General features: G+C 48.8%; 1 protein-coding gene across 4 annotated transcripts in view; it reads left to right on the top strand.

The window, feature by feature from the left end:
• The first annotated feature begins 3,841 nt into the window (after positions 1-3,841).
• The window catches only part of KIAA1614 (KIAA1614 ortholog), a 35,146-nt gene continuing 24,508 nt past the window's right edge, over positions 3,842-14,479 (top strand). Inside the window, exons 1-3 of one of the 4 annotated variants that reach the window (XM_059673897.1) lie at positions 3,842-3,923; positions 8,459-8,514; positions 13,283-14,229. In XM_059673897.1, coding sequence (XP_059529880.1) covers positions 8,498-8,514; positions 13,283-14,229 — 964 coding nt within the window. In that variant the 5' untranslated portion in view covers positions 3,842-3,923; positions 8,459-8,497. Of the gene's footprint in view, positions 3,924-8,458; positions 8,515-10,438; positions 11,664-13,282; positions 14,230-14,479 lie in introns of those variants that run through there. The other 3 variants (XR_009449823.1, XM_059673896.1, XM_059673895.1) reach the window with 3 other exon arrangements.

The raw sequence follows: 14,479 nt of genomic DNA, 5'->3' as shown, positions 1-14,479 counted from the left end.
AAGCCCAGGACTTAATAGAGTAGCAGAATTTCAAAGATAGTAAAACACCCAACTGAGGCAGGTCTGTTATGCAAGGTTAGATCCCTTAACTGGGAAAACCTGACACATCAAATACAACATCTGGTTGGATCCCCTGCCCCAAAGATTTGACTCCCCACCCTCTTCCATCCATGATGGCAGACATTAAAGAGACTTCTCTTGTGCAAGACAACATGTCCACCAGTCAGGATCCTCCATGTCTCAGCTGGGGACCTGCTAGACCTGTGAAGGGAGGATAGGGACTGTACTCTAAAGCAGGGGTCCTCAAACTTTTTAAACAGGGGGCCAGTTCACTGTCCCTCAGACTGTTGGAGGGCCAGACTATAGTTTAAAAAAAAACTATGAACAAATTCCTAAGCACACTGCACATATCTTATTTTGAAGTAAGAAAAAAAAATGGGAACAAATACAATATTTGTATTTGCATGTGGCCCGTGGGCCGTAGTTTGAGGACCCCTGCTCTGAAGGATCCATGAGGTAAGAGTCAGCATGTACTGATAGGAGCTAGAGGAGATCCTGAGGATGCTTCAAGAAAGAGGCCTGAATAGAGAAGAATTTTTTACTTGAAAGTGCTCCCCAAGATACAGAGTTTAACTCCCTAGTAAGGATTCCAGGAGTTGGAGAAACTTGCTACTAGCATAGCTCCTAGAAACATGGATAAACATGATGGCAATGACCCAAGTTGTACCTCTCAGATTATGCTAGTAGAAGGAAATATATATATGTTGCCAGGAGGCTGAGGGCAGTTGGCCCAATAAAAAGTTGCTATCCCTTGTCCAATATTGAAACCTAAGCCAGTTTTCAGACCCAGAACTATTGACAAGAGAAGTGGCTGGGACTGTAGGAGGAAGAGCATTGCAATAATGGCAAGTATACACAGTAATGATTCTCCTAGATCTTTGCCACAAGCACTTATGGTTATTTACTCGGGTAACTATGCACCTGAAAGAAGAGAACACTTAGATATTTTGAGGACTGTTGGACATAGGGCTTGAGTTGCCATTGATGCCGAAGACCTGAGTCATCTTGGCTCCCATGCTAGATTTGGGTCTTATGGGAGCCAGATAATAAATGTCCTGAACAATATCTAGTTTACAGAAATTCACAGTATCCATGGACCTTCCCAGTGGTCAGTTACCCAGTCCTCAAATATATATTATGACCTTTGGCAGCTGACCAAACTCCAAATTGCATCATTTGTCTGCAAAATAAGCCAAGTGGAAGTCTAAAATTAACCCTCCCTGTAGACATACTAAATGGGGAGAGATGGGAATAGATTATTGCCACATTTTATCTATCCTTCTCCTCTTTATCCTTGTTTGTTTAACCAATCTGATTCCTGGAGAAACTGGATGGATTAGAAAGAGTCACTGCAGACCACACACTCAAGTATAACCCCAGTCTCAGGCACAGTGCCAAATGTGGTATCTTCATTAGACCAGATCAATGCCACCTCAAGTATATGGTATTTAGCCATTGATTTGGTGAGTAACAGGTGGCTAGCACAATAGAGACCTTTATAAGATGTGTGTTCCAAAGGATTGGAGCCTCTCTTTGTCTTGCAGTAGGCTGCCTTCTCTCTGTGTCCTTACATGACCCCTTCTCTGTGGACGCATCAAAAGATAACTTTTAAAAGAGGGCATATTCATCATGCCTCTCATATAGCTATAAAATGAACACATGTCAGAAATTCTATTTTTCATTAATTGAGACAATAAGTAAAATGTTGCAATCTGTTCAAAAGAGAATCCTTAACAAACATATATAAGATATCTGGAATGCTGAGAAAAATTTACAAAATGCAAAATCATCAAAACTGGTCAATATTCATGGGGCGGTTCCATCAAATAAATAATTGGCAATTCTATGAAAAAAATGATTTTAATTACTAACACTTATTCTACAAGTTATAGAATTGTGAAATACTGAGATATTAGTCTGGAAGGATGCACTACAGACAATACACCCAATAATCTTTTTGGTCCATATCTAAGTCTTTCATGTTTCTCCCTGCATTTTAATTAATGGCTAACTCCTCCACCCCAAATATGCATTTATTTATCAGGGCACATAATTTTTTAAAACACAGTGTTCTCTACCCTAGAGAAAAAAAATCATTTTCAGCTTTAGTTTAGGTCCTGAGGCAGATGGAATCTACCTCATTTCTCTTGGTACTTCTAAATCTTCACAGAAATGGCCCAACTCTTAGCAAGAGATGTTAGCAGTATTGATGTTATCAATGTCTTTTTGTCTTAGATACGGAAGAAAGGAAAATCTAACCCCCTTTTTGATTACCTGAAGGGATCTAACAACCATGATTTTCACGATTGCTGTCCTGGAGGCAGAGACAAGTCATGGCTCATCTCCCAAGGCTACTGCAAAATGGAACCGGACATTAGGGGAGAGAAGGGGCAAAAAGGGAGTAGGAAACTAGTGAGATGGTTTTGGGTGAGCAACATCTTAGAGGTAAACAGCCATGAACCACAGAGGACCTTTCCAGATGTGGCGGCTCATGAAGGGGTGACTTGGGGCCCAATGGGGCGGGACTTTTCACTATAAAATCAGAGCTCAAGTGGTTGAAAATCCTCAGACATTGGCACTCCCAGAAGGCTTTCTAAAAAGTTGTAAAGAATCCACTTTGGCCATATCCATGAGCCCACTGGCCTCCTGGGGACTCTGAGGTCTCTGCTCTCAGCTCAGTAGAGGTGGCACCCTTTACCCTGTCTCAGCCAGCTGAAACCCTTCCCCAGTATGCTCTGAAAAGAGCCACTTTGTCAGCCACTTCACCATTAAACACACATGCTTCTCCACACAACCCTGGATGTACCCCAGAGGCTACTTGGGGCAGCACCCTCCCATGGAACATGCTCACCTCCCCCGGATCCAATCCACCTCTTCACGCTCCACTATCATACTTTTAAACTGGTTTTGAACCCAACCTCTTGAGTCAGTAGCTTCTTATCTTTTTATTACTGGCTGATCCTTTTATTAGTTCCATGTACCCTAAGTTTGTAAAGATATTGTCCAACAAACCAACCATATTTATTGCATAATAATCCTCGTCCCCACGGCAACTGAAGTCAAACTGAGTTGATAATACCAGTCAAAAGCAAAGACATTTCTCATGGTAAATGTATAATTTCCATTAGACTTCTTTAAATATTTGAAATAGTTTATGCTCCCCTCCTCATTAGGTGTCTGGGGACCACAGGTTGGGGAACTTCTATTCTAAGGGCTCATGTTGAGTGAATGCCAACCAAGTCTTTTTAGTTTTCCCTTTTTACAGATGGGCAAACGAGGCTGCTAGTTTTTAAGGTGAGTTGGCTTAAATTGACAAGGAATCAGAGTGGGAACTGATATTTTTAGAAGTCTCCCCTTTTTTGGTCTCATAGCACTAGATTTTCTAAAATAAAATAAAGCTGAGATTGGCCGCCACTTGTCCCGAGGGAGCCTTTTCTACATAATAGCCTGGACCTTTCGTGGGATCTTGGAATTTGGGGTACAGCAGCTGCCTGCTCCTCTCTGCTGGGTTGAAACACCTAGGCTATCCAAGCAGGAATAAACCTGAGAGTTATTAGGACCAGATTATCCTAAAGTGTATTCCAGAGGGAAACGGCTTCTGCGGCCAGTTACCTCTGAGAAAGGCAGGGTTAAACAAAAGTAAACCGGTTGGTTTTGTCTTGTTTTCACTTCAGGACTTCCATGAGTCTTTGAAATGTCCTCGAACCTAAAGATCTGCCAGGAGGACGAGATGACATACATTATCTGCCCAAACTTACTGGACCTGAATTCTCTTTTTCATAGGAGGCCTATTAATACATCATGGACCCTGAGGTTCTGAGGAATTTAGTTTGGGACCTGTTAGTCCAGTCCAGCATTTCCAGGTGAGGAACTGGCCAGCACTTGGTCCTACAAGTTAGATGGAGCCTACCCAGAGCTGAATCCCAGCTGCCAGAGTCTAATCCTGGACTTTTCGAAATTGGATCTTTCCCTGCATACCTCGCCCACCATGTACCTTAACTTAATCCAGTAAAAAACGTTCCATGCACTGCGGAAGTGGAAGGAATTCTGCTCAGAGAGGCTGCTTCTGCGGTTCATTTGTGTCCTCAGCAAAGCCTCCCAAGTGGTGGGGGCAGGAGGGAGCAGGGAGGCCAGGACCCCCACAGGACAAGGCATCGCACAGCCTGGTGTTTAGAGAGGGCTTCGCTCCGAAAGGCCCAGAGTAGTCGATCTGAGGAGCTAGTCCGCAGCAGGAAAGCCTGAGGGCAGCTTCCACATAGGCAAAAGCAGACTCCCCCGGACCCTGAAGACTGGCCTTCTTGGTGTCCCTACAAGCCCACCCTTCGTGGTGTAAGCTAGCTGGAGACTGCTGGCGAGGGCTCTCAGGTGTCTGTCCCCACTGTGGCCTGGGACGATGTCTCCAGGAGAAAGAGGATGCAACTGCTCTTCAGAGCTTGTCAAGCTCATCCCCAGCCAGAAGCCAGGAGTCTGCAGGGCTCCACGCTGACTTCCCCACTTGCTTGAGGCTGTGTGTTCAAAGGCAGCAAGATAAACTGACACTGGACTCCCTTTCCAGAGTAGTCTCAGCTACTCTGTCCAGAGAAAGGACACAAAAAAGATAGAAAATGAAGAGCTTGGGCTTTCCAATGCAATAGCATTACCTTGCAGGTGGCCAAGATGTACTGTCTTTCCCCTCTGCCCAAAGCAGCTTCTGAGGCTCTGGGGAGACCCTCCCCATCCAACACTGAGCCATTCCACTTGGCCAGGTTACACCTCCACTCACATAGTGAGAACTTCCTCCCTCCCGCCCTGCCTGCAACCAGAAGTGTGTGTGTGTGTGTGTGTGTGTGTGTGTGTGTGTGTGTGTGTGTGTGTGGAAGCAACTGTCCTCCATGCCTGAGGTGGCACTCACCCTCCCCCGCCCTGCCCCCTAGGTGCAAGCCTTGTTTCCCTTTGGGCATTAGTGGGATTGGAAAGGCTCTGACTTGGGAGGGAAGCACTCCTAGAGGGCACCCATCTGAGATCCGTGGTCTGGTGGGCCATGTGTGGGACTTTCTCTGGAAGGTTAGTCCCTGCTATAACTCAGCCAGAAATGTGGTTGCTAGGCCTGGAGCAGGGCTGGGGGCTGGGTCACTCACCAGCCTTGAAACTGTGGGCAGATTCCTCGGCCTTCCTGAGTCTTACTTAGCTCCTTCCTCTGCAAAATCCGACTTGCAGGGCTGTTGGGGGCATTAAAGAATAGGAGCTGCTGCTCTAACGCACATGCTGGTATCTGCCTTTCACAAAAAGAAGGACAGTGTGAGGCAGATGGCAGTGTTTAGCTCCTGTCCCTGCGGATGTAGGAGGGGAGAGCTATGGGAAGGCATGTTCACAACCCAGGACCCCAGCACATCCATCCTGAGTGAAAACCTCCTTAGAGAGTTTCTTCAACAAGTAAAATGCATTTCCACTGTCATTACCAGTCTCTCACTTGATCAAGCTTATACCCAGAACTCAACCAAATTAAATGCTTGGGTTTTTCATAGTAAACAATCATATGATCTACAAAGTATAATGACTTTATATTCCTTCAAAATAACTATATATTATAATTATACTCATTTTAAATAATTATACATTACAGAACTTACAGGCCATTGTTAAATGAATGTGGTTATGCAAAGCATTCTTATTCAGTCCCTAATTTTGGTAGGACCACCCTGAGGTTTCATCAGCTTCTACTTCTGTGTGCATTGTTGAATTTTGTTAAATACCTTTTTAGCTTCCATTGAAATCATTTTAATTTTTTTTAAAAATATGTTTTTATTGATTTTTTTAGAGAGAAAAGGAGAGGGATAGAGAAATAGAAACATAGGTGAGAAACATCAATCTGGTGTCTCCTGTATGCCCCCTGCTGGGGACAGAGCCCACAACCAGAGCATGTGCTCTGATAGGGAATCGAATTGTGATCTGTTGTTCATGGGTCAATGCTCAACACTGAACCACGCCAGCTGGGCGAAGTCATTTTTAATGGAACAATTGGTATGAGGACTATACTAATATATTTCTTCATAGTTTCTCTTATGTCTTAGGCAAATCATTAATATAGTACCAAGCACTTTCTGTTTTTTCTCGAGATCAAAAATTGTCACAAACATGTCTTTAGGGTTCAGTCACCCTTCAATATCTTTCTCCCTGAATCAGTTCTCTTTTTGTGGATGAGAAAATTGACTTGGCCAAGATACAGTGATTACAGATAGGTCAAAGTCAGATGTCCTGTTGATGACAGCCTCCCACATGGCAGACATGGTGGAGTAGGAGGGACAGTATTAAAATATTTCCCTAATATCAGTCATTTCCCTATGATTGGGATTATGAACTGAAAAGCTGCAGTTTGGGACCAAATGTCTAGGAAGGTCAGGGTGGATACAGGGTAAGTGGGCATCATTAAAGGCCGTGAAGTCTGGAGGCCATATCTCCAGAAAAGGTCCCTGTCCCATCCTAGTGGGCTCTCTGCCTGCCAGCCAGCCTGGGGGAGTAGTGCAGGCTGACCCTGACCAGGTAAGAAGCCCATTTCTGTTTTCCTTGGGACTTAGTCAATTCAGGTTGGTGTGGCATAAGAGAGCATGACATACATGTGTTTATACATGTGTGTTGGAGTGTGCAGAGAAGCATAACAGGGAACTAAGGTGATGTTCTCTGGATGTGCCCGTTGTCATGTTACCTGACTGTATGTATCTCTGGTGTCCTCTCCCAGCCTGTTTTGCATGCTTCTCTCTCATTATCTTATCCTCTCCATGCCCCCATCCATTTCTTCTTCTGAAAGCTATTTTATCTCCAAATTTCCAGTCTCATTCAAAATTGAAGTGACAGTCCACGCTGCTATCTGTGATCAGTTTTGGGAAGAAGGAAGAGGGTCAGGGGCAAAGAGGCCTGGGCACCAGGTGTAAATAGGAGTCAGTTAGGAAGCCTGGGTGCTGTCCAGGCCCTGACAGTGTCTGACTTCTCACAGGCCCTTGTGCAGGACCAGTCATAGTGAATGAACCAAATCCTTTGGAAATGGCCTAGATCCTCTTAGGCATTCTAACCTGACAGGGATTTTTTTTTTCTTGCTTCCATGTAACCATCTGGCATTTAGTCAATACCTTCCATGTGGTCGGGCACACGTTAGGGACCAGCGACAAAGATAAGGAACAGGAAGCTCTCTGTGAAGTAGTAGATATTGACAACTGAGTGTGATAAGTGCTTTGGCAGGAGCGAGCCCAGGGTACTCTAACCCAGGTCAGGAGGACTGTGGAAGGTACTGGGGAAGGCTTCCCTGAAGAGGAGAAATTGGTATGTGTGTGTGCAGTGAAGCAGGGTGTTTCAGGCTGAAGGAAAGCCTGGTAAAGGCAAGGAGCCATGAATCCATGTGGCAGTTGAGGAAACTGGAAGCAATTCCATGTGGAGGGCACACAGGATAGGCTGCTGGGGTGGTGAGAGCTGAGGCAGGAGGGACCATGCACTGTGTAAAGGAGTTTGTGTTTGTTTGTTTTTAAAATATATTGATTTTTTACAGAGAGGAAGTGAGAGGAATAGAGAGTTAGAAACATCAATGAGTGAGAAACATCAATCGGCTGCCTCCTGCACACCCCCCACTGGGGATGTGCCCGCAACCGAGGTACATGCCCTTGACTGGAATCGAACCTGGGACCCTTCAGTCCGCAGGCCGATGTTCTACCCACTGAGCAAAACCAGCTAGGGCAAGGAGTTTGTGTTTTAACCCCAGGACTTGTGCTTCTCAAAACTGACTGGGCCTCAGCCTCACCTGGGCAATACACTAGAAAGCAGTTCCTGGGCCTTACTCCAGCCTGTGGAATCACAATCACCTTGGGTGAGGCCAGTGTCCCAGGAGACTCTCTACACAGGCACAGGTCAAATCAGGCCTTGGGAAGTCGTGGGAGGGCTCTACGCAGGGGGGAGGCAGGTGCATGGGAGACAGCCCCAACACTCTCTTGGGTCTATACTGAAAAGAAATCGTGAGGCCTGAGTAGAGACCCAGGGCAGAGAGCAGTGTCCCCATCGGGCGCTCCTCAGACCACATGTCCCATGACCAAGACAGGAGCCACCAGAAAATTCAGGTTTCCAGTTGGACAGGCTCCATCAGGCAGTACAGCAGGGGGATGGCAGAGCTGTCTCTCCCACCCCATTCCCCCCCACACACACCTGACTCTAACAGTGCGACCTTGAAGGACTATTTCTCACCTATGCCTTCATCCTAAGTGGAACCCAGTTTCCACATTCCACATGGCCCTTCATTCAGGCTGAGTGTTGAGAGCATGAGGAAGAGTGAGGCTTGATGTTTTATCCAGGTTGAGTGGAAGGTGCGCTTCCCTAGTTGTTCAAATGGAAGAAGAGGGCTATGTGATTGCTACTTACCATGTATTTGTGTTCTTCCTAGATTTCTCTCCAAAAGATGGTAATGAAATGAAAGAGTCTGATGCATAAGGATATAAGGTAGTTCCCCAGCCCTGAAACATGCTATGCTGAAGGGGGTAGGCCCAAGGTAGACCACCTTTGGGAGATTTCCACTTCACAGGACAGAGTGTAAATTCCTTACCTAGCCCCAGAGGCCCTAAACCAGGCCACACCACCCTACACTGCAGCTTCAGCTCTCCCGTGGCCTTTCCCAGTTTCACTTTTACGCTTAGTAATACTGAAACCAGGCAGTTTCACACCTCAATGCCTGTGTATGCTAATCTCTCCACCTGAAATGCCTTCCACCCACCCTCTGTCTGGCTAATTCCTGCTGATTCTGTGAGACCTAGCTCTCTGTGATATCCCCTCCCACCCCACACACACCTCAGTGCGTTCCTGTGAACCGACCAGCTCCACTACCCTATGCTACCCGCAAATGGGAGCGCTTATACAGAAAGTTTACGGCCTGCCCCTTCCATGCCCCACTTGACCAGAAATGTCTCAAGGATAGGCTTGATGGTATTACATGTTGTCTCCCCAGTGCCCGGCACACAGTAGGAGCTCAACAGATATTTACTGAACCAAACTGCATCCAAATGAATGAGAAGTACCTCAGATTCACATGTCTTGGTAATTCGATCACATTCGGAGGATTTGCTTATGGGTGCTTTTAAATATGTGATCTTTTAAAGCCTCTGTATAGATGTGACTCTCTGTTCCCCTATCTTAAGTGTAAAATACATTTAATAAGTAAACTGTAAGTGTTTATTTGCATCTCAAAAGGTTGGGGGGGGCAGGTTTCTTTTAAACATTAAGCCTCTGCTGGAACTTTCAGAAACTTGCCTTAGAGATCATTAACTTCTGGGGGAGGGGTGGGGACAGGCATCATGGAGAAGTTACCTCTAAGAGTTTGAGTCCTGAGATGCCTCTGAAAAAGGGAAGCAAGGAAGAAGATCTTGGAGCTGGACAGGATTAGTTCAGCTTCTTCTCTGCTTGCTGTGTGGCCCTGAGCAAGCCCTTTAATCTCTCTGTACCCTGTTTTCTTTATTACTAAAGTGGGGGTGCCCTATACCCATTTTGCAGGGTTGTTGTAAAGATCCTATACGGAGTACCTGAGTTCATAGGAGGTCCTGATAATAATAATGGTATTGTTGTTGTTAGGTTTGACATGGCATTTGGAGGAGAGGAATGATTTCACCTTGAATGGCAGGATTAAGGAAGGCAGAAAGGACCCAGAAAGAAAAGGCCAGACCATTATGCTGGGCTGCATATATTGACTATTATAACACTTCCGAAAAATTTTTTGATTTTTTTTAAAACTAAAGCTTTTCATGCTGAATGTGCAGAATACTGGCAGCTCGTACAGTGTGTTTGATGTGAGGGCCTTGTACTCCAGAAGGCCTGCCACTTACTAGCTCTGTGACCTTGGGCAGATCACCTAAGGTCACAGAGCTAGTAACTCAGTTTCCCCATCTGCAGAAAGGAGATAATACACAGTTCCCATCCTTTAAGGTTGCCATATGAGCTAAGGAAAGCAATGTGCTTAGCCCAATGCAGGTGCACAGTATGCCGTCATCGATGGTACTCTGTCATGAGGTGATCAGTACTAAAGAACAGTGTGCCCTGTTGGAGAAACCACTGGCTCTAGGAGAATGCAGAGGGAAGGAAGCTAACTGCAAGAGCACTGGGCCGGGACTCTGGAAACCGCCTGTCACGAGGGCTGTGGGGCCTTGGGCCTGTTCTGTAACACAGCGGGGTTGCCCCGGGTTCCTAAATTAGCTCAGGGCTATTCTACCACAGCTCCCCAGACAGCTGCTCTCAGGACTGGGCGCTCTGGCCCTGCCCACATGCCCCACCTTCTACAGGGGAATTCCTCACTAAAGAGGCCTCCTCTGGAAACGACCTTGGCCTCTCTCCGCCACCGCACCCTCACTGCGTGGTCCTTGCTGTTGCTTTGCCTGTCATCTAGATGGTGACTGTAGAACACATGTGCAAATAGAAGAGCTACCCATGCTTCAGAGAGAGCTTGCTGGCTGCAGGGAAGATGAATGGCACTTTCCCTTTGTAGAGATTCCCAGACTCTCCCGGGTCCTGACTCTCTTGTTTCCCAACCTTGGTGAAAAAATGGGTTTGGAAATAGGCAAGGCTCCGCACCTCTCTCCGGGTATCGCGAGAGAAAGCTCCGGTTGGCTTGGGCCGCAGGTGCAGGTGAAGCCCTTTACTGCTACTTCCAGGTCTGGAAAAAGTGACAAGGTGTCTTCAGGGGTCCCTACCCAGGCGCCGACCCCAGGGGGCTGGCAACGCAGGCACCAGGCTCTCCCTTTGGCAAGACAGGATGGGGGAACCCACCTCTACTCTGGTTACCCTCCCGCCTCTGCAAAACAGAAACTAATGACCTTGACCCCGAAGGAAATGGTGTCCCAGGCTGATGGGGACGTCAGGGACATCCTGTGGAAGAGGGCTCCGAACTCCTCTGGAAAAGCTGTCTAAACAAAGGGCATTCCGTAGCTTCCACCCGGATAGCGGAGCCTCATTCCCAGCCTGGGGTGTAGAGTTACACGCCTTCCCACGAAGCTCGGGAAGACGTGCTGTTTTCTTAGCTTTTGCTCCCGTTGAGCCTCATCCCACAGCTGCGCTGCCCACAGCCGCCCCAGGGTCCGCCACCGGCCACGAGGGGTCAGTCGGGCTAAGCACCCCGCGTCCCCGTGTCCCCACAGGGCTCAGGCGTGTTCCCGAACTCAGCCCGGGCCTCGCCTGCCCTCCCGCCCCTCTGACGTCTGCGAGGCGCTCGCTCCCTGGGGCTCGGGCTGCTGCAGCCGGTGCCGAGGGGGCGAGGCCGGGCGGGGCAGGCCCGCTGCTCCAGCCCCTTCCGCTCCCCTCCAGTCTGCGCTCCGCTCCGCTCTCCCAGTCCCGGCCCTGGAAGGCGCCGGGCTTGGCTTTTTCCCCTTCGTGGCACAGCCACGAACTAGCAGCCGATGCCACAGCCATCCCTGCCCGACCTGCTTCCCTCCTGCGGCCGGGAGGGAGGCCGCGGCTGGACCCCACCCGGGCCCAGGGCTGACTGCGGAGCAGGGAGCGGAGCCTGGCCCGGGGGCCTGGGAGAGAGAGGGGATCAGCGGAGGGCTCGCTGGTCCAAGGATGGAGGGGATGGAGGAGCCAGAGGCCAGACCTGCCAGTGGGGGCCTTCAGTGAGTACGGAGGAGGCAAGGAGCCGGCCGCTGTGGGGTGGCAGGGTGGCGGGGTGGCGGGGCGGCCGAGCTGTAAGGGTTGGGGGAGGCCTGCCCTCCATGTCCATCTTCATTTCAGCCTCTCTGAGTTTGAGCTAATGCAGCACTTGGGCCACAGAATCACTCCGAGCAGCACCTTCCGTCTCCCCAGGCCGCCTGCAGTGCCCCATTGGAAGGTCTCCCTAGATGGATTAGCTCTGGAATACAGGTCTAGAGTTTCCCCGTCAGAAAGTTTATTTTTATTTAACCAAAACCACTCCCATTATATTCTCATCCCCTGTTCTCTGGATTGAACCTTAGAAGGGAGAAACCCGTGACTCGGCTGCAAGGAGAAAGTTGGTAAATCCTAGTTTAACTGTAGATGATCTCGGCCTTCTAAAGATGGTCCCTAAACTACACTGGCTGAAAGCTGATGCGACATTTTGCACCGTGTGCACTTTGCTTGATGAAATATGTACATGCCTGAGACATGTGTAAATTCAATTGTAATAAACAAGTAGAGGGACTTGCCAATTAAGATAATTCTATGGTGACTCTTTAGTCAACATATGAAGTAAATAATTAACTCCTAATTTGTAATATGTGTAAATATGGATTTTTATACATGCAGTTTATTTCAAGTGGGACATATCTAGATGTATGATATCAAGGGAACATTTTCTCAGAGAGCAGGGTGAATATTAAGACATTGTGGCCTGTATGTGTGCACAGAACAGCTTGGTGACTAAAATCCCGTGCTCACTTTCATTCCCTACAAAGAGACTGATAGCAAACTATGCCACCAAGGAGCTGTGTCATCCTGGCAAGTCACCGAAGCCCTCTAGTCTGGATTATTCTCATTATAGAATAAGGGGAGTGAGGTTAAGTGACCACGGAGTGCTTTGGAAGAGCCATGGCTTTGAAACAAAAAGCTTTGCATTCCAAACCGGCTTCCCTTTAGCACCTCTGTGACATAAACTTGCCGTACCTCAGGTTCACAGTCTGAAAATGAGGATAATAATGCTGTGTGGCTGAAGGATGTGAGGATTATTTGAGAGAGTGTGTTTGAAAGCGCTTGCAGGCCTGCCTGGAGTAGATGCTGGTAGGAGCTAGTGACTGCTCATGGCCACCCTTTGAGCACAGCACCATGCTGTAATCCTGTGGTTTGGAGGGTGGGAGCGGGGGGGGGGGGGGCGCGTGCAGGGGGCACCTTCCACCCGACGGTCAGACCCTGAGGTCCTGTGTGATATCACATCTTCACTGAGATCACCTGCCAGGAAAACAAGAAGCCAGGCATTAGGAGATCTGACCTGGCTTTTCACTCTGGTCCCCATCTGGCTTAGGATTAGTTGTTTGATGTTTGTGCCCCCTCTGTAAAACAGAGTTAGAAAACCTAAATTTAATAATACCTTTTTGTATCATTCAGTGATTTTTGCTTTCCAAAGTGCTTTCACATTATCTACAGGGTATTTATTCCCTGCTCTGCCCCAGATTACTCTTGTCTGGACAGGGCTCAATATGAAGGTGCTTTGGGGACCCAGGAAGTTGCTGGAGCTAGCCAGGGCCTGGGTCTAAGGAGCTCTGTCTATTTTATTTTCCAGAGAGTCCAACATAGGGAGCAGAATAGCCAGCTCCATGGAAGTGACCTCAGCTATGGAGAGAAGTGGCACCGAGCCACAGCCCAATAATGGACACCTCCCAAGACCCTGGTCCTGCCTTCAGGAAGACAGAACACCCAGCCAGATGGCCCCCCACCCTCCCAGGGCATGGGGGATACCGTCCCAAGGACCCTCCGTGCTGGAGTCCAAAGTCAGGGCCTTGAAGGAAAGTATGACAGCAGGCAAACAGGGGGCAAGCCCCTGCCTCACAACCCATGAAAGACCATCCCCCAAGAAAACCAAATGCCGACGAGTCAAAGTGGGTGGAGCCAGAACTCCATCATCAGGGTCTCCCTTGCTGGATACAGTTGTGGTTCTCCATGCTCAGAATCCGAACGAGGGACCACTGGACAACAGTGTCAATGAGAAGGAGCCCGCCATGAATGGGGGCCCCAGACCTCCCAGGCCGCCTGCCCCTGGGCTAGAGTGCTGCAGTGGGAGGAGCCTGTGGGCTCCAGAAACAGTGAGGATACTGCCTGACCATGAGAGGAGTCTGCTGCCGGGGTCCAGCTCTTCGCAAGACAGCCCCCTCCACAGAGTCACTTCAGGACAATCTAGGGGCCCTAGACCTTGTAACAAAATTACCCACGTGCCCAACCTGAGGAAAGGAAGGCCATGCCCCCTGCAGGATGCTCTAGTTGCAGGCCAAGACCTGGATAGCTTGTCTTTAACCTCCGAGGAGGACTTTGTCCCCAGGCCGGCCCTGCTGGGGGGCCTCTGGAGAGCCGGAGACCTGGGGGCTCTGGGCACTGAGCGCAGCGCCTTGCCCCTGTCTGAACAGGTGGAGAGGAACCGCCTTCTTCTGCAGGAGATGCTCATTGTTGGGGGGCAGGGCCCCTCCAAGGTGGGAATCCCAGCCCGGACTCTATCCTGGGACAGAGCTGTATCAGGTGAGGCTCACTCTGCAGGTCTGGGTGGTAGGGACAGCAGAAGGGAGTCCAGAAGGGAAAGCAGAAGCGGGTACTGCACAGGGGCTGGGGCCGGAGAGGGAGGAGAGCTGCCTATCACCAAAATCATCAGGATGCCCTCTTGTTCTTGGCCTTGACATAGAGTGTTTACCACCCCACAACCAGCCCCGTCTGCTGAGTACCCCCATGACTCCCCAGGCCAATGGGAGGCCACCCTCTCTGCTCGGGGATG

This window comes from Myotis daubentonii, chromosome 18 (genome assembly GCF_963259705.1).
Source record: "Myotis daubentonii chromosome 18, mMyoDau2.1, whole genome shotgun sequence".
NCBI classification, from domain to species: domain Eukaryota; kingdom Metazoa; phylum Chordata; class Mammalia; order Chiroptera; family Vespertilionidae; genus Myotis; species Myotis daubentonii.
The sequence above is the reverse complement of the archived record's forward strand: the minus strand, read 5'-3'. Positions and strand labels throughout refer to the sequence as shown.